Source organism: Mus caroli, unplaced genomic scaffold (genome assembly GCF_978045245.1).
Source record: "Mus caroli unplaced genomic scaffold, Mus_caroli_1 scaffold_19, whole genome shotgun sequence".
Lineage (NCBI taxonomy): Eukaryota > Metazoa > Chordata > Mammalia > Rodentia > Muridae > Mus > Mus caroli.
The window spans coordinates 40,112,285-40,135,284 of record NW_028227274.1 but is presented as its reverse complement, the minus strand read 5'-3'; the positions used below and the strand labels follow the sequence as shown (position 1 = coordinate 40,135,284).

The 23,000-nt window shown below is 42.5% G+C and overlaps 1 protein-coding gene across 7 annotated transcripts in view; it reads left to right on the top strand.

The window, feature by feature from the left end:
• The window catches only part of Ppp2r2b (protein phosphatase 2 regulatory subunit Bbeta), a 406,697-nt gene that overhangs the window by 295,801 nt on the left and 87,896 nt on the right, over positions 1 to 23,000 (top strand). For 5 of the 7 annotated variants that reach the window (XM_029471971.2, XM_029471972.2, XM_021150242.3 and 2 more), the window contains 3 exons: positions 14,464 to 14,561; positions 14,837 to 14,917; positions 17,535 to 17,700. In XM_029471971.2, coding sequence (XP_029327831.1) covers positions 14,464 to 14,561; positions 14,837 to 14,917; positions 17,535 to 17,700 — 345 coding nt within the window. The remainder of the gene's footprint in view (positions 1 to 14,463; positions 14,562 to 14,836; positions 14,918 to 17,534; positions 17,701 to 23,000) is intronic. The other 2 variants (XM_021150238.3, XM_029471977.2) reach the window with 1 other exon arrangement.

Below are 23,000 nucleotides of genomic sequence, written 5' to 3'. Positions count from 1 at the left end.
TGGAAATCCAGGGCTTCCATAGAATGGGGTCTAGTACATTCTACTATTAGTTTCCATTCTGTTGAAGAAGCAAGAGTTGTACTTGAGATCCTAGCCAGTACTGGAGTACCTTTAGTGCTTAATGCTTTGATTCTTTCTGTTGCCAGGTTAGACACTGAGATTTTATTTTTTCCCAAGAACTTTCAGAACATAATCAATACATCCATCATAGTCATGGTTAAGAAACTAATGGGAGCATGGGAATGTAGGAATTTTGCTGCCTCATTTCTTAACAGTCAGATTCTCTGAGCCCTTTGACTTCCCATACTCTCCAAAGGTCAAGACTTAGGTTGGAGGAATCCATAGATGAAAAATTCCCTAAAAAGCAGATAACTTGGGAAAATGGAAACGTGGTGTAATTTCCATTCCCTACCCATTTTCTGTGTTTGAGGTACTGCTTCTGGAAAATAATTACTGCTTGGTTTCTCAAGAACCAGTTTTATTTTAGAAGTATCAAAGACCAAGATGCTACAGCCATGGACATTGGAAAAAGCAAGCTCTAGGCAAGTAAGCTGGCATATGCATTATACAAACAGCAGTTGTCCCCTGTGAGCATCCTAACCTGCCAGCTGTGGACCAGTGTAAGAGCCTAAGTATCAGGAGAGAGAAACAGATATGATTCTGTCCTCAGAGAACTCATAGCATAGTTAGGGAGATAACATACACCCCTCATAGTCTTGAAGCTATCTGTTGGCATTTGTACCATAACCCCATTTAAATGTGTCCTACTCAAATAGGAGGAGGCTCTCTAGGTTAGCCAACTTTTAAAGGAAACCATTTTTGCTTTATTTCTAGAAGACACTAATTCTCAAATCTTGGGAAAATGAAATGTAGAGACACTTGGTCAGCCAAGAGCATGAGTGTCTAGAAGAGGGTGAAGGACTGACCATGACTAAAATATCAGGTGTTGACAAAGATGACATTAGGCTGAGCCCAGAAGACACATCCCGCCCCCCTAATAAGTAAAACATACAGTTCTGGCTCAAAGGGTTTTCTGACAAATCATACATATGTGCACTCGCGCTCTCACACACACACACACACACACATTCACACTATGACTAAGAAATTAGGCTTTTGGCAGGCCTGTAACATGGCTCAGTGAGTAAAAGTGGTGGCCACCAAGCCTGACAACCTGAATTTGATCCCTGTGACCCATGTGATAGAAGGAGACAAACAATTTCTGCAAGTTGTCCTCTGACCTCCACACTTATGCTACACATGTGTACCCACACGGATACACACAAGCATACAAGCACATGCATGCATTCAAAAGCACAAAACAAATGAATATGCAATTTCAAACAACTTGAAATACATAAAACAATGGACCAGGGAGATGGCTCAGAAAGTAAGGGTACATGCTACCAGTCCTGAACACCTGACTTCAGTCCCTAGGTCCCACATGGTAAAAGGAAAGTTGCCATTTTCCTTCTACATACACCCATGGCCATACACATTCACATACATACATACATACATACATACATACATACATACACATACATGTGTTCATATACATATGCAGTAATCTATAATGATGAAAATGTGCACTGGCTCTATTCCAGAACTCCAGATGCTAAGGCAGGAGGACTGCCCTGAGTTTGAGGCCAGCCTACACTACATAGTGAGTTCCAGGATGGCCCCGATTACAGAATAAAACCATGTTTTGACAAAAAAGCAGGTTTGGGAACTACAGTTGGGTTCAAATCTCAGCTAGTCATTAATCTTCCAAACTGGGACAAGTTATTCGACCCATCTGGGCTACCATTTCTCTAGCTGAACAATGGAGAAAGATCTTAAGGTCAAGGAATTGTTGTGTTAATTAAATGACGCAACATAAAACCCAAAGCACAGCCTCTGGATTCACTGGATGAGGTTGGAAACAGACCTTGGAGGAGGGGGATACCCACAGGGGGTCTAGTTCTGTGCCTGGAATGTAATAAAGCAATTCAGTAAATGACATTTCCAGAGAGCAAGTCTGCCTTTCTAATCTGCCATAGTGGCATCTCCCTAAGACTGAATGTGCTTGGAGCTAAGTCAATAGCTCATTAATTTCCGTTAGTCTTCTTCATGACAATAACAGCCCTTCCCCTGTAGACACAGCACAGTAAGGAGAGTGCACCCAGAGTTTCTATTAAGGACAGACTTCCTGGAAGACACATACAGAAATTGCTGGACTGTACTTGGCACCATCACCCTGATCTGGCCGTTGGCCAATGTCTTTAAAGCTCACACAGGTCAAGGGTGAGTGTGCAGTGGATTCTTTCCACTTCTGACAGACTTGCTTTCATGCGGTAGGGAAAGCAAGGGCCATGAACAGGTCAGACTGCCCATGTGGAAGGGATCTCATGGTAATTGCACGTCACTTCAAAGTGTGCATAGGTGAGCAGCCTTCTACTTGGCAGGCAGGCTGGTAGCTAAAAGAATAGAGTCCTTTCTGTGCCTGGCTTCAAAAGAAAAGGAAGGTGGGAGAGGAGGGAAGGGAGGGCAAGGCAAAAGAACAATAGGGTTTTGGTTTCCTCACTGCTGCATGAGGATCTCTGAATTGCCCAAGTGTGAGAGAAACTTAGAACCCTCCAGCTGCCTTCCACTTTGATTTTAAGTTGGTGAGATATACATATGTCATAAAGCACGCCATTTCAATCCTTTTCAAATGTGGAGTTTGGTGACATTAAGTACAATGCTAAATGACCTGAGAGTCCCCTTGAGGCTTATGTGTAGACAGAGTTTCAATAACTTTTTTTGTTACTATCTGTCTTTTGGCATTGGGTAGAAATGGAGCTTGTACAGATGTTTCTTCGAGTGTTAGTGGTGACAGGTCCTGGGTAAGATGTGTTTCTGCATGAGTTCAGTTCTGTGTTCATATAGCAATTCCACCCTGTTTCTTCATTTCTCCACAGCTGTTGCAACTTTCTCGCTGACATATAAGCTCGCTATTATTTCGGGAATATTATAAATTCCTTTACTATCCTCCCTTCGTTCCTCCCTACCCTTGTCCCTTCCTGTGCTGCCCTAGGGACAAAACCCAAGACCTCATACATGCTAGAGAAGCACACAGCTATGAACTACTGTGTTCATGGAACACACACACACACACATGCTTATTCCTTTGCCGTTGTGTATAGCACAATCTTTGAAATATTTACTTATAGCTAACATCTCAAATTTCTCTCCATCTGGTCTCTTTTAAATACATTTCTGCAGGTCCACAGAAATTATGCTTGTCCAAGTTAAACGTGACTGTTACAGTCTTACTGCAAAGGTGTGTTCGAGCCTTTTCCCTTGCCTATCAGCAGTACTAGACAACATGACGTGCTCCACATGTCACTCGTCAGTCAGGACACCAAGCTTTCCACCAACTTTTTAAAAATGTTTATTCATTTTGTTTTATGTTTGGTGGCATGTCTGTATGTGCAGTACATGTGTGCAGTGTTCTTAGCTGCTGAGACATCTCTCCAGCCCCTTTCCTCATCGTCTTGGAATGAATGCCTGAAGGTTCTGTCTTTTCTTTCAATGAACACTCTCCTTGAGATCTCGTACCATCTTGTGCTTTTAAACGCTGTCTGAATGTTAATGATCTCAGAATCCCTGAACTCCAGACCCTATTTCCAGCAGCCCACACAGCAGCTCGATTTAGAAACTCTCACATTTCCTATGCGTGGAACTGAACATCTGCTCATCTTGCAGTAGCCTGCTTCACCCTTAAAATTCAAACCTCCAGTATGACAACTCTAAGGGCAAAGACTATGAAAACATTCCTGATTGTCAGTTACCCTCAGCATGAATGCAGAACGTGGCTTCTCTCTGATTCCACAGCAGCTGCCTTGACCAGAGCGCCTCCCTCTTTCCCCTGAGTTATCTATTCCATTCTCTACGGCACCCCTCCATACACAGCCTCACAGCCTCAAACTGGTGAGCATAAAAATCGAATGTTCCTTTATTGACTATTCCCCAACAGCCTTCCATTTTGCTGTATAGTAAAATGTATATGACAAAATAGTTTTTAAGTTTTTAATTAAAATGACTGTACCATTCCCCCCTTCTCTTTCTTTATTCCAGCCCCTTCTCTGCACTGTCCCTTGAACTCTTCTCATTCCCCTTCATTCCCTCTCAAATTGATGACCACTCTTTCATTATAATTGTTACATACACACATTATATATGCATAAACATATAAATACAACCTGCCCTGCCTATTGGGTATTGCTTGTATGTATGTACCAGTGTTGACCAGTTGCTATTAGATAACCTCAGGGATCTCACCCCTGGGAAATACTAATGCTCCCTTCCTCGGCATTAGATAGTTTCCTGTAGTTCTTTGTCTAAGGGTGGGACCCCATTAAAATTTTGTTTTAACCACTTTTAAACATGCCGTTTGGTGGCCTCCATGTATATTGTGCTGTTCTGGCTGTTTCACTCAATCCAGGCCAAAGTGCTTGCTGTGTTGTGCAAGAACTTGGCACGATCTGACTTCTCGTTGTTTCTCCTTCATTTTCTCCTTCTTTGCCCTGAAATGGTTGCCCTTATGCTTTGACATAGGCTTGTTCCTTCTTAGGCTCTCTCCCTGGCCCCTCAATCTGGAAGCCCCCTTTGCCTACTTTCAGCTACCTCTTGAGGTCCATAATGCTTCCTTGTCTGAGTTCCAGCCTCTCTCCACTCTCAACACTGTTCATCTCTGCTATTCCCCATTTGATCCTCACAGAACACAATATAAAATATTATTTGTTGTGTCTATTGGCTGTTGTCTTTTCCCCACAACTAGAACATGAGCTCTATGTGGACAGATTATTTTATTTTATTTTGTTTTATTTTATTTTATTTTATTTTATTTTATTTTATTTTATTTTAAACTGACTTATCTCAATGCCTGAAAGAGTACTTGACACAGACCTGTGCGTTTAAAAATCTATTGGATGGATAGATGGATGGCAAATTGATGGACGGATTAATGAATGAATGCATTAAAATTGATTCTTTATTGATTTTTCTGTTTAATATTTTCCACTATTATATAATCTGTGTGAGTTGCATTTGACTTTTTGGAAACTGAAATACAAAGTGTTTTCAAAGTTTCTAGTTGTGAATGGAGAGAGAAAAGCAAGAGATCCCTACGACGTGTCTTTCCTTATGAATGTTCATTAAAGGTTGGGTCCCATTGGTGCGAAATTGGCACTATTCATTCTGTCCTCCTGTTTACTCTGTGTGTCTGGTCTTGCTTTTAAGTTTGAAAAAAATGTTAACTGAAGTAGAATAATATTTTTATCATAGTCTTCAAAACATTTGAACTTCCGGTCAGGAACAAAGACAGCAAAATTTCAACTGATCTGTCAAAATGCTGTTGGCCTAGTTGACCATTGAAAAACCACCTTACCTCAATGTCGTGTAAACTAGCAGCCTCTGCACCTTTATGTTGCCATAGAAACTTCATGTTTAGGGGAGGAAACGCCAATTCATTTCTTATTATTTTCATTCATTTCTTGGGTCCATATGTAATTTAAGAAGGAATGTAGTGGGCCTAATGTTCAATTGACCTTACTGTATACAATAGAAATCTCTTGAATGCAAGGATATAGCAGGGGTATGTGTCACTTCAACTTGCAGCTGTAGCCGCAGCTTCTTAAGGCTTTTTTAGTGAAAACTAGGATTTATAGTCTATGGTCTAAAATCCTCCATTACTAGCATCTTAGAACAACCTCTCCCCCTCTACAGTGTGTATGTGTGAGCATGTGTGTGTGTGTGTATATGTGTGTGTGTGTGTGTGTGTGTGTGTGTGAGAGAGAGAGAGAGAGAGAGAGAGAGAGAGAGAGAGAGAGATGTTCTGAGACACAGTCTCTCACTAAACCTAGACCTCACCTATTGGGTAGAATGGCTGGAGAGCAAGCTCTGGAGATCCACCTGTCTCTGTTCCCTGCCCACAGTCAAGCACTGAGGTTGAAGGAGCACACATGGGGGCTAGGAATCCAAACTCAGAACTTCATGTCTCTGTGGTATGCACTTTACCAAAATAAGCTGTATCCACAGCCTCTCTCCAACAACTTTTTCCTAGGTCTCAATCTACCATGACTTCTCAGTGCTCTAAATGGAATATTCCCAAGTTCAAGGACCACCTGTGCTTTGGGACATATTTTTAGTATATCCCTATTGCTCTAGCTGGATGGCATGCAAATAATACGTCGTCCTTAATCAGAATCCTTTCATATCACATCCATAAGCTCAGAATTCACAGCCTGTCTTATCATTACACCCCCTGTCCTCTCAAAGGTCACTCTACCTTGGTCCCCTTTCTTCCATAACTATGTGTTTTCTCTGCCTATGACTCACAGGACCCTGTTCTTCACTGACCCATCTACCTGGTTCTATAGTCACCATTCATTGTTCCAAGTAAGAGCTCTCAGGGAACTACATACCTTAAGAAAATTCTTTGTGCATCCATCCAGTATTTCTTTGTCACTTTGTTTGGAGATCTTTTATTTTTTTATTTTTTAGTTTGGTCTTTTTGTGACGGTCTACTTCAATATTGGCTCTCCCTTCACAATCCACCAAAGAACAGAACACTGAGGGGCATCTGTCCTATGCTGAGACATTCAACTAGGCACTGCTGGTTCCTTGTGGAGTTTATAGTTTAGTGCATGGGAGAGCCATTCAAAAGATCCCAATACCACTGTAATAAGTGCTAATGATGAGAGATGATAGCTGATGAAGAGGAAGTAAGGGGGGCAATGAGGCTGCAAATTAAAGAGAACTGGCCTGGCCTTGGGAGAAGTCACACTGTTTCCCTGGAAAAGTGATATTTGAGCAAACTCTCAAATGGGGATTTTTAACTTCCATGGAATGGACATCTTGTCTTACTGACTTCAGAGCATCTGGCACACCACAATTTCTGACTGAAAATGTGCCAATCAGATGTCATTATAAGTGTGTTTGGGTGGCACAGCACCTAACTAGGAACTACCTACCATTCTTTCTCTCTTTCTTTGATCTGAAGCTCCAACAGGGTCAGCTACAAATGTCCTGCCTTGTTTGAATGATCTGATGATGCTCTACATTGTTGATCTGAAAGATTGGCAGGGTTTGCATCATCTGAGTAGTTCATTATCCCTCCATGTTTCAGAAGAGTAGGTGACAGATGAGCAACACCTTGACAACGGATTCTACCTTTCCCTACACAGGCTCTCTGGCAAGACTGGACAGCTATCACTTTCCCATTGTGTTTTTCTGCAATTTAGAGACTTGTCGTTGTGAAGACCCCACTACCCTGTGGGGAAGTATCATTCCATCTGCAGGGAATCCTCTTCTTCCATCAGCCCACACGTGCCTGTGTTACCTCACTCGCTGGATATCTGGTCATCCCAGAAAGCTGTGTGCCTTCTAATGGGAACAAAACAGTGCTCATGGCTCGCCTCCTCCTACCATCTGGATTTTCACAGCTCAGCAAGCACAACGAGCCTCCCTGCATGCAAGCAGAGAAAGCAAAACTCCTGAGGAGGGTGTGGTTCCCTTAGAAGGCAGAATTTTATAATGGATGCTATGTGTAGACATGAATAGGCATTCTCTCACAGTAAACTGCTTTCATATTTGTGTGGTTGAAAAATAATGCACACCTCCATAACGTGTGGAAAAGGGGACATAAGCCACTCCATATTGCTAATTAAGCAAGTGGAAAGGAAAATTGTGATAGAGAAAGATAAATCTGTGCACATGAGAGCAGGAAGAAGGCGATTTGGGGGCAAGGAAGGAGCTGTATTTGTCCAGTTCAGCATGCATTAATGATCTGGCCCTGTGCAAAGTACTGGGAGGAAGCCACAGACAGAACAGTATGCTTAAGGGCATGCTCTTTAGGGCCAGGATATAGTCACATCCAGGTTTTTTCTTTAGCCCTACAAAAAGAAGCCAACAAGAATAGTTTTAGATTCAAATAATAGGGAAGTCATTCTACTAGCATGGGTACAAGTTCAGACATAGATGTCCTAAGGAAGGTCTTAGCTGACCACTTGTCATTAAAAATATTGTCCTGTTTCTCTAGCTGTCACCAGGGTTTGTTGGTGTTTTTGTCACCAACAAAGTCCTCCTTTGTTATCCCACATCACATTATAGATGCCACCCACATATAAATGAACATATGTAATCACAAGAAGGCAAAACACTTATATCACAAGAACGTATAAGTGAAACCCAAGAGTAAAACTTTCCCCCAAGGAGGCTGGAGAGATGGTTTAGCCATTAAGAATGTGTACTGCTCTTGAAAAGGACCGAAGCTGCCGAGCATGGTGGCGCACGCCTTTAATCCCAGCACTCGGGAGGTACAGGCAGGCGGATTTCTGAGTTCGAGGCCAGCCTGGTCTACAAAGTGAGTTCCAGAACAGCCAGGGCTATACAGAGAAACCCTGTCTCGAAAAAACAAACAAACAAAAAGGACCAAAGTTTAGTTCCCAGCATCGATATTGGGCAGCTCACAGCCACCTATAGTTCTATCCCCATGGGAATCTGATGTCTCTGACTTCTGTGGGCATCTGAACTCACATGCATACACACACACACACACACACACACACACACACACACGCATGCACGCACGCACGCACATGCACACATGCACTCACATATGATTAAATAGTAAAAATAAATTTAAAAAATAACCTTCCATCAGAATCTTCAGTCCTTCCTTGCAGTTCTTCTACCCCATAAACACTTTATCTCATTGGTCAGGTTTCTTCTACCCCATAAACACTTTATCTCATTGGTCAGGTTTCCGTGACCCGACTACAAACAGAGATGGGAAATATCCAGACTTCCCAGCCTCTACAGTTGGACCGTAGAAAGCCGGTGAGGAAGAAGCACTGTGTAAGGGTAACCCAGCAAGAATCCCTACAATTGCACACTGCCTGCCATTATTAAGCTTGGAGGACAAGAGCAGACTGTCAGTTAACTCTACCATTTGCCACACTGTTAATTAACTAACAAGGTATTTGGGACATGATCCTAAGGAAATAGAACTGTGGGACACTTCTACTTATAGTTTCCTGTGAAAGGAACTCTAGCATCAAATTGAAGTTAAAACCAGTGTGGACACAATTCATGATGCTCCAACTAGAGCAAAGTGATTCAGTTCCCCAAGACACTGTCAACGAAACAGAAATCAAGTCTAGGTTAGATGAGAAATATAGAGCAGAATAAGCAAGAAGGTAACTTGCCTCTTGCCTCTTGATGGGCGATAACCACATTTGTGCACCTCCTTCTATGTGTGTTAGTGGAAAGTATGTTCTAATGTACTATTTTAATTAGCAAAGCTTATTCCCCCCCCCCCCACAAAAAAAGAATGACCTGAAAACATGGGAACTAACTTAAGACTGAGAACCAAGATCAGGAAAGGAGATCACAATTTCACAGAGACACGAATAATTGATTTCCATGGAAAGTCCAAGAATTTTCTATTTTTTAATGGTCTACAAGGCCAATGCCAGTCTAACTAGAGATCCTTATGAGAGATAGCAGGGGTGCATATGCCTAGTCTCCAGATGTCCCTGCTACTAATGAATCAAGACCTATAAAGACGCTCCCAATTCTTTTTCTATGCAAACCTAGCTACTGCCACAATTTCACCACTGTGATATGCTGTGAGGTGTATTTTCCATTCTTTTCAACATTCTTGTCCTAAGCAGAGATACAAAAACAACCTTGAGCTGACTCGGTCATCAGAGGAAATGCCCAGGCTTGAGTGGACAGAGCTGAAAAGCTGATACAGTAGGGAAGATAGCTCACTATCCTAGGAATGTGGTTTAGATGAAAGATAAGGCTTGGCTGTCTTACCCATTCATTTCCATCACTGTGATTGATATTCAGAGGGAGTACCAAATGACCTGGTCAGTATCATCTCTCTATCAGTGGATGCTGGGACTCTGAATCTAAGCTGCATTGTCCTTGGATGGAAATGCCACCCAGTCTACATGTCACCTAATCACACACGCATCTCCTTTGACCAGGTACTCTGACCCGACTGCAGCCTGGTGTGACACTGTGGAACACTAGGTCACAATCTCAGGATTCCCTCTGTTTCCTTCGGCCTCCCATCTTGTGAATACAAGTGCCAAGTCAATAACCATTGTTCACAGGAAAGGAGACCTGAGGTAGTAAATTACTAGTGCGAAACTTTTGTAAGACACAGAGATTGATTCTTAAAAGGAAAAAGTCAGTCTTCACAGTGGCAAATTGAGCTAGAAACAGGGTTAGCAGGCCACTGTATTGTGGAAATTAAATCAGCACAGACAGAGATCTCAGCCAATCTCAATCCACACACAGTTTCCTTTAGAAACCATATAACCACATTTGACTCTGGTCACTGTTTGAGGCTTTTGTTTTTTCCAGCAGCGTGTGCTTTATCTCCACCCATATAGAAACTGGAGGGAGAATGCTCAAGGATTTATTTCCTTACTTGGCAGCACAATTAGATAGAAATGAAATTTAATGCAATATTGAGTTGTCTTAGAAACTTATCTAAGGGTGAAAGTCCCATGGGGAAGAATTGATTTCTGCCAGTCATGTTTTGAGATGAGGTTGCTGTCACTAAGATAGCTAGCTTATTGTCATGCCTAGTTCCCCCTCCTTCTAGGCTCACAGAAGTTCTCCTGTCTTGAGCAGCAATGGGTCTGCTCTGTTGCCAGCATGTTTCAGACACAAGAGAATGGGCATCTGTATTCTTGGTATGTTGAAATTGGAATTCAATGGTGATTCATGAGTTTTCTATTAATTATTAAGCAGTCATAGATGGAGATAAGTAGAGATGGATGGGAGGGTGAAGTCCTCTAGCTATGCCTAGCTGCTTTGCAGTGATAAATGAGTCAGGAAACAGGAAAGTTCAGGACAGACATTGTCTGAACTGCAGCAACGCCTATACAGCTGCCTGGTGAGCTTAAAATAAATATGAAGTCTTGGCAACAGGACAGAGGAATTACACACACTGCCATGTGGGTCACCCCATTCAGGTCACCCTATCCGGGTCACCCTTTCTCTTGCAAGGTTCTCAAGGAAGACAGAGCCCTGAACATCGGGGGCAACTGCAAGACAAATGAAACAGATTTTAGGGTCTAGGACAATACCTTATATTCCATGATGGAAGGTTCTAGTGGTGTTGGCTGGAGTTGTGTTCTAAACTTGGATCCCACCCTATTTTCAGCTGTGTAGATTTTAGAGAGAACATTTCAGAGTTTTGGTAGAACCATGTGTTTGTCTCTGGGAGAGCAGTTTCTGCTTTGCTCACAGTGGCTTTTTCTTGACAAGTGAACCAGGGCTCTGTCTGAAGAGCTACTTAACTCTTTATTTTGATACCCAGTTTCACCCAAAGGAAAAAGCTCAACTTTATCTCTCAGTAGAGAGGCTCTGCAGCCCACTGTCTAGAGTTTATGTGTTAATGTTGCTGCCCAAGGCAAGAGCATGAACTGTACAGAAATAGAACCTTAACACTCAGCCCCAGTGAGCTGGGCCTGCCACCACACACCTGTAATCCCAGCACCCGAGAGGCTCAGGCAGAAAGACCACAAGTTTGAAGTCAGCCTAAATCCCACTTCAAGGCAAGTCTGAACTACATATTGTGGCCTGCCTTACACAAAACCAAACCAGACCAAACCAAACAAGAAAAGAAAAAAAAAAAAAAAAACACAAAGATGATGTGAAGTTGGCAGTTTTTGTTCCAAACCAGATCTTTCCACCACCTTCTCATTGCTAATATGTCCTCTATTTCTCTGTCTCTGTCTCTGTCTCTGTCTCTGTCTCTGTCTCTGTCTCTGTCTCTGTCTCTGTCTCTCTTTCCCTCCCTCCTCCACCCCTCTGTCTCCATGGGTCTCTCTTTGTCTCTCTGTCTCTCTCGTTTTGTCTCTCTGTCTGTCTCTCACTGACTGTCTCTGTGTGTCTGTCTGTCTGTCTCTGTGTGCGTCTGTGTGTCTGTGTGTTTGTGTTTGAGCAATTTAAGCAGTGAGCCATGATTCATTCCTTAGTACTTGACAGAAGCTAGAAAGTGAAAAGAGACAGCCAAGTCCACCTTGGACTCTAGGCAGGTCAGAAAGCTCTTTCTGTACCCACTGAAAGGCCAGAATCAGGAGAGATGTCAGCAGCGCACGCTAACCTCAGTCTGTCTCAGAGAGGGCGTTCTAAGGCAACCGCAGCCAGTTGACAGCTGACTTCTTCTCCCCGCAAAGCTGTTAAAATACACAAGCCTTAAAAAGACCAGTGATCAGATGCTTTCTGTGAAGTAGCAGGTTTTCCCGCCATGCTGGGCCTTGCTATACCTTGGCTCATGGATGCCCACTATGTGAATTGGCCTTCCAAAGGTATATCAAGTGCTTAGCAACCACACAGCTTATTCTGTGCTTCATTTCCTGAGAAGATGGAATTGATTTCCAGTTTAGATCAATAGGAATGAAGTCGCCTTATCTAAGTGGAGATGATTATAAGCCAGAAATCATAAACACTTGACCCACAGACCATATGCAACCCACTGACAAGATTTGTGTTGGGAAGGGGATATGCCTGGGTGGGCACCGTGTTTGTGTGAGAGTGCAGCACATTCCTCCAAGCATGTGTCTGCGGAGATCACAGGTTGTCATTCCCTGTCTTCCTCCATTTCTTTCTTTTTAAAAAATATATATTAAAATTATTTTAATAATTTCATACATGTATACAATGTATTTCAATCATACACACCCTTTCTACCCTCATTTATCCTCTCCCATTCATCCTGAACCCTCTTCTTCCTTGTTTTTTTGAGACATCGTCTCTCGCTGAACCTGAGGCTCACCAATTAGCTAGACTAACTGAGCAGTAAGGCCCCAGAATCTTCCTGTCTCTAACTCCTAGCACCAGGGTTAGAGAGGGGCACTGCCATGCTCAGCTGAGTGTGAGTGCTGAGAGCCCAGGCTTGGGTCCTTATGATGGCACAGTAAGGACTTTACCCACCAAGCCTTCCCCTCAGCTTGCGGACAAGATTTTATACCTGTAATCCCAGATCTCAGCATATAAAGGCAGAAAGATGCCTCATTAAGGGGGAGATGCCGAAGATTGTTGTATGTTGAAAAGAAAACATTATCATCATATAGAATTGAAATGTTTGTGTTAAGCTCTAGACATCTGGGTGTTAATTACTCAAAGACTGAGGACAACAGATAGCGCGTGCTGAGCTACACTTGCTCCCTAAGACGGACCACTGTATCATGTTCCCTCCTTGCCCTGGAGAGTTAGAACTGACTCTTGATAAGGAGTAAAGCTTGGACTCTCATTAAGTGTTGACGGACACTTCACTCGAGTGAGTGACACATCACAGATGATGAAGGCTTGTGATTTCCTCTCTTTGCTTCCCCACAAAGAGTGAGAAATAAGAATACTTTCAATATCCAGAAAAGACACCTTATGTGCGCTGGAGAATTTTACGCTGTCTGTCTAAATAAAGCTGGCATACCAAGAACATCCTAAAATGATGATACACACACAAGATGTAAGACTTGAGTTCGTCAGGGATCGATGTCATGGTTTTCCACCTCACCCTTGCCTTTGCTGTCATAGGTTCAGGCTCCAGCCAGTCCTCAGACAGATAGCATAGTCACAATCCTTTGCCTCTTACGTTCTTTTTCCTTTCCTTTCTATTTTATACTCTTTGTTTCTCTATAAGCTCACTTGCACTCTCCAATTGTTGGAAGATTGGTTGTGGGGGAAATTAATCTCTGGCCCTAATAAATCCAGTCATAGGTAGTTCACCTGTCCTTGGGCCATGGGGTAACTGGCATTTGAAGCTGGCTTTCCTTCCAGTTATCTGTGCTTTGGGTCCCTGGTGCCTGCATCTTTCTCCAATACTCCCTGACTTTGTGCCACTGTCTTTCCAGTACCCAGGCCTGGAAAAGAGTGTGCTAACCAGAGGATGTGTTGGCCTTATGCAAGACGGGAGAGCCCTAGTGAAGTTGGGGGACTAGTGGGGCTCCCCAGTGACTCCTGTACTCTCTGCTGTGGTTGACATCTGCACCCTGGTTCCCTCAATGCTCAGTCCTAAGCCCGACCACCACATTTACTCCTGTCTGGGGGATTTTTTGGGAGTGGAAGAGGGGTCTGTGGTTAATGCAAATGAGCAAAGAAAAACCATTTCCATGAGCAAAAAGAAACTCGACTTCTCTTGCATGAAATCAAAGGGTGTGAACACGCCTTGCCCCTCTGTTCACCTCAGATGTTCCAGGAGCCCACAGGGCGGTGGGGGCACCTAGGAAATTCGCTTTCCCAACTGCTACTTCAAGTGGTACTTAAAATGCAGAACATAAAACCCTGTAAATTCCACTGCACAGCCGGAGCCCTAAGCCCTTAAATGCACAGAAAAGTGTGTCTATTATCTATCCATTCAAAGTAAGTGTGCAGTTACTTAAATTGCTTTTGTCTTCTTCTTCCTTTCAGCTGACATTATCTCTACGGTAGAATTCAACCACACGGGAGAGTTACTAGCGACGGGGGACAAGGGGGGTCGGGTTGTAATATTTCAGCGAGAACAGGAGGTAAGTATCAGCCAATTGGAAATTCTCATTTTCTTCCCTTTTTAAAGGAGGCCCCCCCACTGTGCCTTAATCCTCATGTGTCTGTCGCCCTTAACCTTGCCTGCCACTTTGCTCACCAACAGTAAAACTGCCAAAAAGTCATTAGCATCCACAGTTCTAAGTTCAAGCTCACAAAAGCCCCTCGAAGGGGGTCCTCCCTGGTCAGGACCTTATCCTACTACAAATGAACACTGGGAGACAGCAGCTGTTCTCATCTGACCTGCAAAATTCCACAGGTGTGTACAGAGGAGCAAGCTCCAGCTGTTGTCTTGGGATCTGGCCTCCAGGTGTTGAAATTCAATCTCCCTTCGTTTCAGGTACTGCCAGAATACATAGGAGAGGAAAATAGCTTTATTTGACAACAGTTGAAAAGAGGGCATGTTGGGTCAATAGAGAAGAAAGTGATGCTCAGACTACTAAAGGGCAAAACCCTCCAAAAAGGCTTCTTAGCCCAGCATATGGCACAGGCTGGTGTGTGTCCCTGAAGCTGGATACACTATATAATGCCATGTCTGGTTTATTCTGGAGGCTTGGGTTCTTCTAGGAACTCTTTTTCTCTTTCACATAAGTTGAGGATGCTCCCGCTGCTGTGCCTGTTTCTGTTTTTTCCCAGAATGGAATTATGGCCCGATTTGATTTCCTTGGCCTCCCCTGGCACACTCTAGTCCTTCCTGCAGGGTTGTCTGTATTCTAGCAACCCTCCCATCTGCCGCCGCCTGCCTCTGAGATTGACTGGGCACCGGGGAGGCGCGAGGGAGAAAGACTTCACAAGAGACTTCCCGAGCAATTTAATGCCCACTTTGTGCCTCCAAGCATTACACCTCCCCCTCAAAAGAGGATAGCCTCATTTAGGGGTGATATATTTGGTAATTGCACATTATTTGCAATTAATTTCTATAAGGGCGTCATAATCCCTCGGGGTTCTGTGTAAATTCAAGTGCTCAGCATTAAATCAGACACCCAGCCTATTATGCTGGCCCCAGAAACATGGAAACGTAGTTGGCAAGGAAGAACTGAATCGCTCTTCGTGACCTGGAATTTTTCCTGCTTTTTCCAGAGCTGCCTGGTGCTAATTGGTCTGGCACATGCTACCCACACTTGACAGTCTGATTTGGATGGTAGCAAATCAACCCCCTTAGAAATTATTGTTAAGGTGGACCGGTGCTCCGAGAGAGTGAGCAGGGGAGGAGGAAGGGTGTCAGCATCTAAAGTCCTTTGAAAACTGATTTTCAAATCTCCAATTTAAAAAAAAAAATCCAATTAGGTTCACAGCTATGATTAAGGGGAACTGGAGGAGCTATTTAGCATAAATTACCCAAGGCTGCGTGTTACCAGTCATATTCCACCCCACATTTTCTGCTAGCTATTTATAGATTTCACCTATTTTCATTTACTGGGAGATCTGGGAAACCTGACTCATTAGGAGACACACCTTCCAAAGCAGTGTGGGTGGGTCACCGGAACATAAAACTCAGCAAGGATGAGGGTCAGGGAATTCAGTGTTCAGTTTGGGAGACACTTAGAGGTTCAGATATACACATGGCCTGGCTGACAAATGCCACGTGACATCTGACATCATTTGGGGGCAGTGACTCTTCAGGCAATGTGGTCGCTCCCAGACAAACTGCTTGAAAGGACCTAGGTCCTCAGAGTCTGCAAACCTCTAGGCTCAGCAGAAGCACCCACTCCTGGGCATGCTGAGATAGGCCTATGGGTGTGGGCATGCTGAGATAGGCCTATGGGTGTCCTGCGCCCATCTAAGATCATAGATTTTTAAATTGAACCTTTTCTTTACAATCAAACATTGATTTAAAATACATTTAATAAGACCCAAATTTTAATTTTTGAACAGATTTTGGAGCCAGATCTCCAGACTTTGAGAAACTGGTTCTAAAATCCATGTAATACCGCCCTCCCCCTTGTGTCTTCCTCCTCTTCCCCACTTTCCCCCTCTCTTCAGGCCCTTGGCTTTCTGCTCTGGATCTCATCATTTATTTAGCTTCTGCTGTTTGCTCTTTGCATAATTAGTGCTAGGGGAAAGTCAGAGGTAAAGCCCAACTTCCTCATGATGCAGATGGCGCTCACGTGCAGATGGTCTTCTCATCACTTATGCTGGATAGAAAGGGAGATGGGAGGGACTGATGCTCCTTATGAGCCCTGTGACCCTGGAAGAGTCACTTATATCTCCGGAGCCTCTGGGGTCCACCTCCCAGCTCTGCCTACCCCTCTGAGGTTCCCTGAGCGTTGAAAGTTGCCTCTGCAGCTTTCATAGGGACTGATAGAAGTGTGTGTGAGCACCTCCACAGAATGGTCGTCTCAGCACTTCCTGAAATGCACAAAGATTTAATAGTATCTCTTCTATTTGTATTGACCGCAAAGTCTTATCCTATTTTAACTTGTTTCCTCTCTCTCTCTCTCTCTCTCTTCCTTCCTTCCTTTCTCTTTCTTTCTTTCTCTCTTTCCTTCTTTCTTTCTTTTTCTTTCTTTCTTTTTTCCTTTTTTTTTTTTGAGACTGTTTCTCTGTATAGCAACAGTCCTGACTGTCCTGGAACTCCCTTTGTAGACCAGGCTGGCCTCAAACTCAGAGAGATGAGCCTGCCTCTGCCTCCTGAGTGCTAGGATTAAAGGTATGCACCACCATACCTGGCAACTTCTGTTTCTATGTACATGTTGTGATATATTCTTTTTGTTAATACAGTTTTAAATATATAATTTACAAACGTGGTGTGTATGTTTCTGATACTGCCAACAGAGTGCATGCTTTTGGGACCAGTAAACCAAAGCTGAATCTACGGCTGCAGTGGCTTGGTGTCTCTCTCTGATGCAACCTCCCAGAGAGACCCTAATGGCTTTTCTCAAAGGGAATAAAGAATCCGTGAGTTGGCACATGCTTTAAGTGGTTTAATATTCTGTGTGTGTTTTACCTTCCTACAGAGTAAAAACCAGGTTCATCGTAGGGGTGAATACAATGTTTACAGCACATTCCAGAGCCATGAACCCGAGTTCGATTACCTGAAAAGTTTAGAAATAGAAGAAAAAATCAATAAGATAAGATGGCTCCCTCAACAAAACGCAGCTTACTTTCTTCTGTCTACCAACGGTATGTGGAGGAGAGTTTTATTTGTTTTGTTTTGTTTTGTTTTTCCCCTATTTGATATTTTCAGAGACAGTCCTGACCTGTAATTTTCTCTTAGCCTCAGTGTTCATTCGTCCCTTGTGAGCTTGTGGAAAACTTAGATACCCTGTTTGTAAGATGCTTAGCAGAATTCATGGTGCACACAGAATTGGATTCAGTAAATAGTAGCTATTCAGTTTCTAAATATCGAATTTATGACCCAGTTTTGTGGAGCCCGTTATCGACAGTTTCTTAATGTAGATTGCTTGCAGGTGTTTGTGGAATGTGACTTCCTGTCTTAAGATCCATTGCATGTTATTCTGGGGAAGCATTTCAAGAAACTCGACATGCTGTTGGCATTTTGAAAAATAGTTATTAATCCCTGAGTATATTTTCGGGTCTGCAAAGCAGATGTCTGTGTATCTGAGAAAATCGAGTTCTGAGCCGCAAGCACAAGACCAGAGGAGTTGGGGGTGCTCCCAAAAGCTGATCAAGAAGCAGGCTCTTTATCTGCCTTCAAACTCTCTGTGTCCTTTATGTTGATATAAATTGATATGAATAGAGAAGAGAGGATAGGTTACTGGCAGGTGAATAAAGCCTGATCATATATTCACTCCATGAAGGAAGCTGATGATAACCCAAGAATTTAACCTCTCTCTGGAGAGAAAAAAAAAAAAAAACAGTTGGGAAGTCAGTCCCTACTGAAGAATGCTAATGGCAAATGGTAACCAGAGAATTCAGAGAGGAAAACAAAAGACCAAGGAAAGGAGACGAAGAGGGACTCATCACATGTGGAAATGTGGTTTAAGAGTGTCATATCAAGAACAGAAAAGTGGAGACAATGTCTACAATAAAATCAAGCAAATATTCCTTGTTAAAGACGAGAAAGATGCACAGCAAACGGCTTCCCATTACTAAGTATTGACTGTGCGTTGTAGGTCACTTTAACTTTGTGCCTTTTATCATTTTAATTTTGAAGGTGTATACAGTGAGTCATAGATCAATATTATAGGAGAGAGAGAATGTAATTCAGATGGCCACCAGATCCCTCAAATATAAAGACAGTGTACAGGTCTGAAAATATGACAATTCTAGATGAGCTACTTGGGAGTTATTCAAGCAAACCTCAATATGACCAGGTCTCTATTCATCTGGTTTTTGTTTTGTTTTGTTTTCTTTGTTTTTGTTGTTGTTGTTGTTGTTGTTGTTTGTTTGTTTCTTTTTTGAAGATTCCAGTTAATGTCATTCCTTCCCATAGCTGCTTTGTCCTGTTCTGTTGTCTTGTTTACTCTTTGCAGCCCTGATCTTTTGGAGGCCAAACCACTGCACTTCACTTCCATGTATTCTTTGTGTTTGCTTTCTGTTCATGTCTCATGCAAAGACTTTGTTGCTTCATACTACTCAGAGTGGAAGTTTTAATGTGGTAGTTTTAATGTAATTACTTCAGTCCCAGAGAATTGTCTGATTGTCTTCCATAGCTAGATTACATTATATTATGAAATTTAGCCTATTGATTATTGCAGTAAAAATCCAAAGACTTATTAAGTACTTTGTAAGGGGGAGGGGGATGGGAAAGAAAGTGAAATTCAATGAAGATTAATTATATAGCATAATGTTCTGTTAATTGAGTTTTTAAATAGTTTTTTGATTAACAAGGATATTATCTTCCCATTTGGGATGCTATTTCACATGTCAACTGCATCTCAAATAGACTCTTCTAAGGAAAATTCCCATGTTCTTATGCAGTCTTCTTTTCTATACTAATATTGAGGTTCAAAAATCCATGCATATCCCCATGCCAAATAGGTTAACATTCAAAAATTAATGGAGGACAATGGGAATGACTATATAAAAGAGAACATGAAGATAAATGATAATGTTGTGTTTTAAGCTGCCACACGTGATGATAAACTACCCAGAGAACAAGCCAGAAGAAAGAAAATGCCATTTCTCATATTAACAGCTGCATGCTCCTTAGAGTTTTTTTTTTTTTCTCCACAAAGCTTTAAGATCCTGAGTCAAATGAAAATGCTGTGATAATAAAGTCAAGTACGACCCCAGGCAACACAACCCTGGGGAACTGGATTGAATTCTCCATCAATTATCTTTTGGAGGGACAGGGTGCTTATCTCATTAGTTGAGAATAGCTACTAATTCTACTAGAATAGGTTTTTAACTTCATAACTTTTAAAGAAAAGTAAAGCTCACGTTCCATTGCGAAATAGACCTAGAAGTTATTTGCCACACAAAGACACATTGCGCTGTCTGGGTTACTTATCCTGCCCGGCTGTGTATGCTGAGAAAGGCAGAGGACTAAGGTGTTCATCATGGAAATTAAGCAAATACATGGACACAAAACAAGGACCGTGTATATCCCGACACAGAGAGAATCACTGCTAGTATCTTTTAGAGGAAAAAGAAAAAGATGTAAATAATGTGTTCATTAACAGAAATAGGATATATTCTAGAAGGTTTCAAAATTTAATAATATAGCAACAAAATACTTTTCTAGCTAATTTTTATTAAAATACCATATTTTTTAATACCTGCATATTATTCCCACATATGATTTGATTCTTCTGTGGTTTAACAATAAGCCTCCCACTATTAGGCTTTCAATTGTTAACACATTCATAGTACAAATTATATTCTGTAGTATATTATATTACATGTCATAGATTCAGGAAATACATGTATATGGATAGCTGTTGGTATATAATATACATTCAGGTAAAATGCATACATGACCCACATGGCCTTTCGCTTGTTAGAACTAGTTAAACAAGGAAATAGTAGAAGACTATACCAAAAAAAAAGGTACGAAATAATCTCAATCTACTGGAACTAAGGGAAGTGTGTCTTTTTCACACTTTTTCTTCTCATTTTCCAGTTACATCTTATATAACAAAAGAAAGGAAATGATTAAATATACAACTTATTATGTATAATGTCATTGTAGTTCCTTGCCTCAAAATACTGCATACAGAAAATATAAGGATATACACAGGAGATGGTCATGGTGGAGCATGCCTTCCACCCCAGCACTGGGCAGGCAAATGAAGGTGGTCTCTGTTCCAGACTACTCAGAGCTACATAAGGGAGACAACACCCCAAAAATAACAAAGAATATATATAAAAATTTGATCATGGATTATTTCTCACTGGAGGTCATATGGGTAACTTTTATCCTTGTGTTTGCTCTGTGATTTTGATTTATCTCTATAGCAATTTACCATTTATGATATAAAAATAAGATTAAAATGCCTTGCAAGTAAACAAATTTAGACCCATTTCAAAGCCAAGAAACAGGAAAGATTTGGTGGTGAAATTCACGGGCTCATAGGTTGTTCTCAGACACAGCTAATGAGGAGCAAATCAAGTGACCATGAATAAGGTCCATGTTTAACTCTCTCAATCTAAAAAAGCAGCCCATGTGAACAGGATCTCAGGAGAACTTGGGACCAGAGGGATATGAGCGTAGAGCTAGCAATTTCTAAATTAAGCCCACAGCTGGGACAGGCTCTCCCCCTCCCCAACCCCCAGCACAAGTCAGGGTGAGTACAGAGGTGAGAATCCACGGATCCCACAAGGAACAGTCTGGCCAAACATGATGAAAGGCTTGGAAGCCCAAATAATACCTAGGTGTGTGAAAATGGCTTTTTACTAAAATGTCCCCATAGCTGCTGACAGCCCACAACATGATCCTTTTAAGACCTCTAAGAATAAGACATGAAGTCATGAAGTCCTGTGAGGTCATGAGCCTTTGCTTGCAAGAGGGGTCCCCTCAAAGGTGAAGAATCTGGGAAGTAACAGTGTGGAACCTGCTGAGTAGTGAAGAGAGGAGGCAAGACAGAAAACCAAAGAAGTCCTATTACAGGCAAGGAGAGGGACAGCTTTTCTCCCCAGAAAATAGAAGTGTGTAGACATCCTTCTGGGGTGACACTCACAGCAAGAGAGTTACCTACCCTTCTCTGGATGTTTGGCACAGAATGCTACTTCTAATGACAGCTACTGTTTGGGCACTATCATTAGCCCAACACAATTAAACATGCTGATTCATTCTATCTTAATATACCCCATAAGAAAGATGACATTTCTACTGGTTTAATGAATAAACTGGAGTACAGAGTGACTACCAAGTAATTTTGAAATGCATGGTTGTGTGCATGCTGAAATTGAGATTTAAGGAGGCATTCTGCGCTTCCTTGTTTCCTGATGATCATTTCTGACTCCAGGACTACTTTGTACGTGCCTTCTCGCAAGGACCATAGTCCTTGGCCATATGCCTATTCAATGAAAAATAAGAAAGGAAAAAGAGGCCATGACTGCTTCTAGGTATGCTGGATAAGAAGGAGTATTGCAGATATGAGGTTAAAAAGAAATCCAGAGGCAGAGACAAAGGCATCTGGAAGAGTCCAGAGTAAACATGGCCAGACTGAGTCAGGTCATGTAAGGAGATTGGGGGAGGGAGAGTGACAGAAGAGTCTCAGACCAAGAGAGGTGCCCTGGGCCAAGAGACTTGCATAGACAAACCAGGAGAAGAGGCAGTCTAGCCCTTTGGCTGGAAAGGTCAGGGTAAGGACAGGGAAGGCTAGCCAGGAGGACTATAAAACAGGTAGAGACTGAAGGATGTTGGGAGAACCTGGCAGCCAGAGTCTGCTTTGATATGTTAATAAGCATCTCAGCCTTTTGTCCAGGGTTTGAGACCTAACAGCTGTCAGGCAGCAGTGGGAATTAGGCTCAATGGTATCTCACCACAAATCCCACGCAATAGAGACAAATATAGAGAAACTAAGGAGTGCCCTTGCTTTTCAGAAGGAAAGGCAGAGACAAGCATAGACTGAGGGTGTGTGATCTGATTAGGAAGGTCTCCAAGGCCCTATGGCACGCAGACAAGACTGGCTTAGCCCAAACATGTTTTCTAAAAAGGTAGAAGTTAGAGAACCTGGGCGGAGCCATGCCCCACCAGTTCCTGAGTCCCAGATTCCCTCCATCATGGCCTTGGGCTCTCAGCACCGGGAGGCATTGGAGTTCTCACTTTTGTTTCATTGCTATGGAAGGGCACAGGTGTCATCAAGAGATGCATGGTGGTAGAACAGGTCTAAACTACAGTTTACAGTTTACTCAGGAAGCAGCAAGAAGGAAAAGTGAGGTGGAGGAGAGAAGAGAGGAGATTGGAACAGAGGGGGGAGGGGAGAGGAGAAGAGAGAAGAAAGAGGAAAAGGAGGGGAGATAATTCATTGGCAGAGAACTTTTCTAGCATCTACAGCCCTGGGTTTAACCCT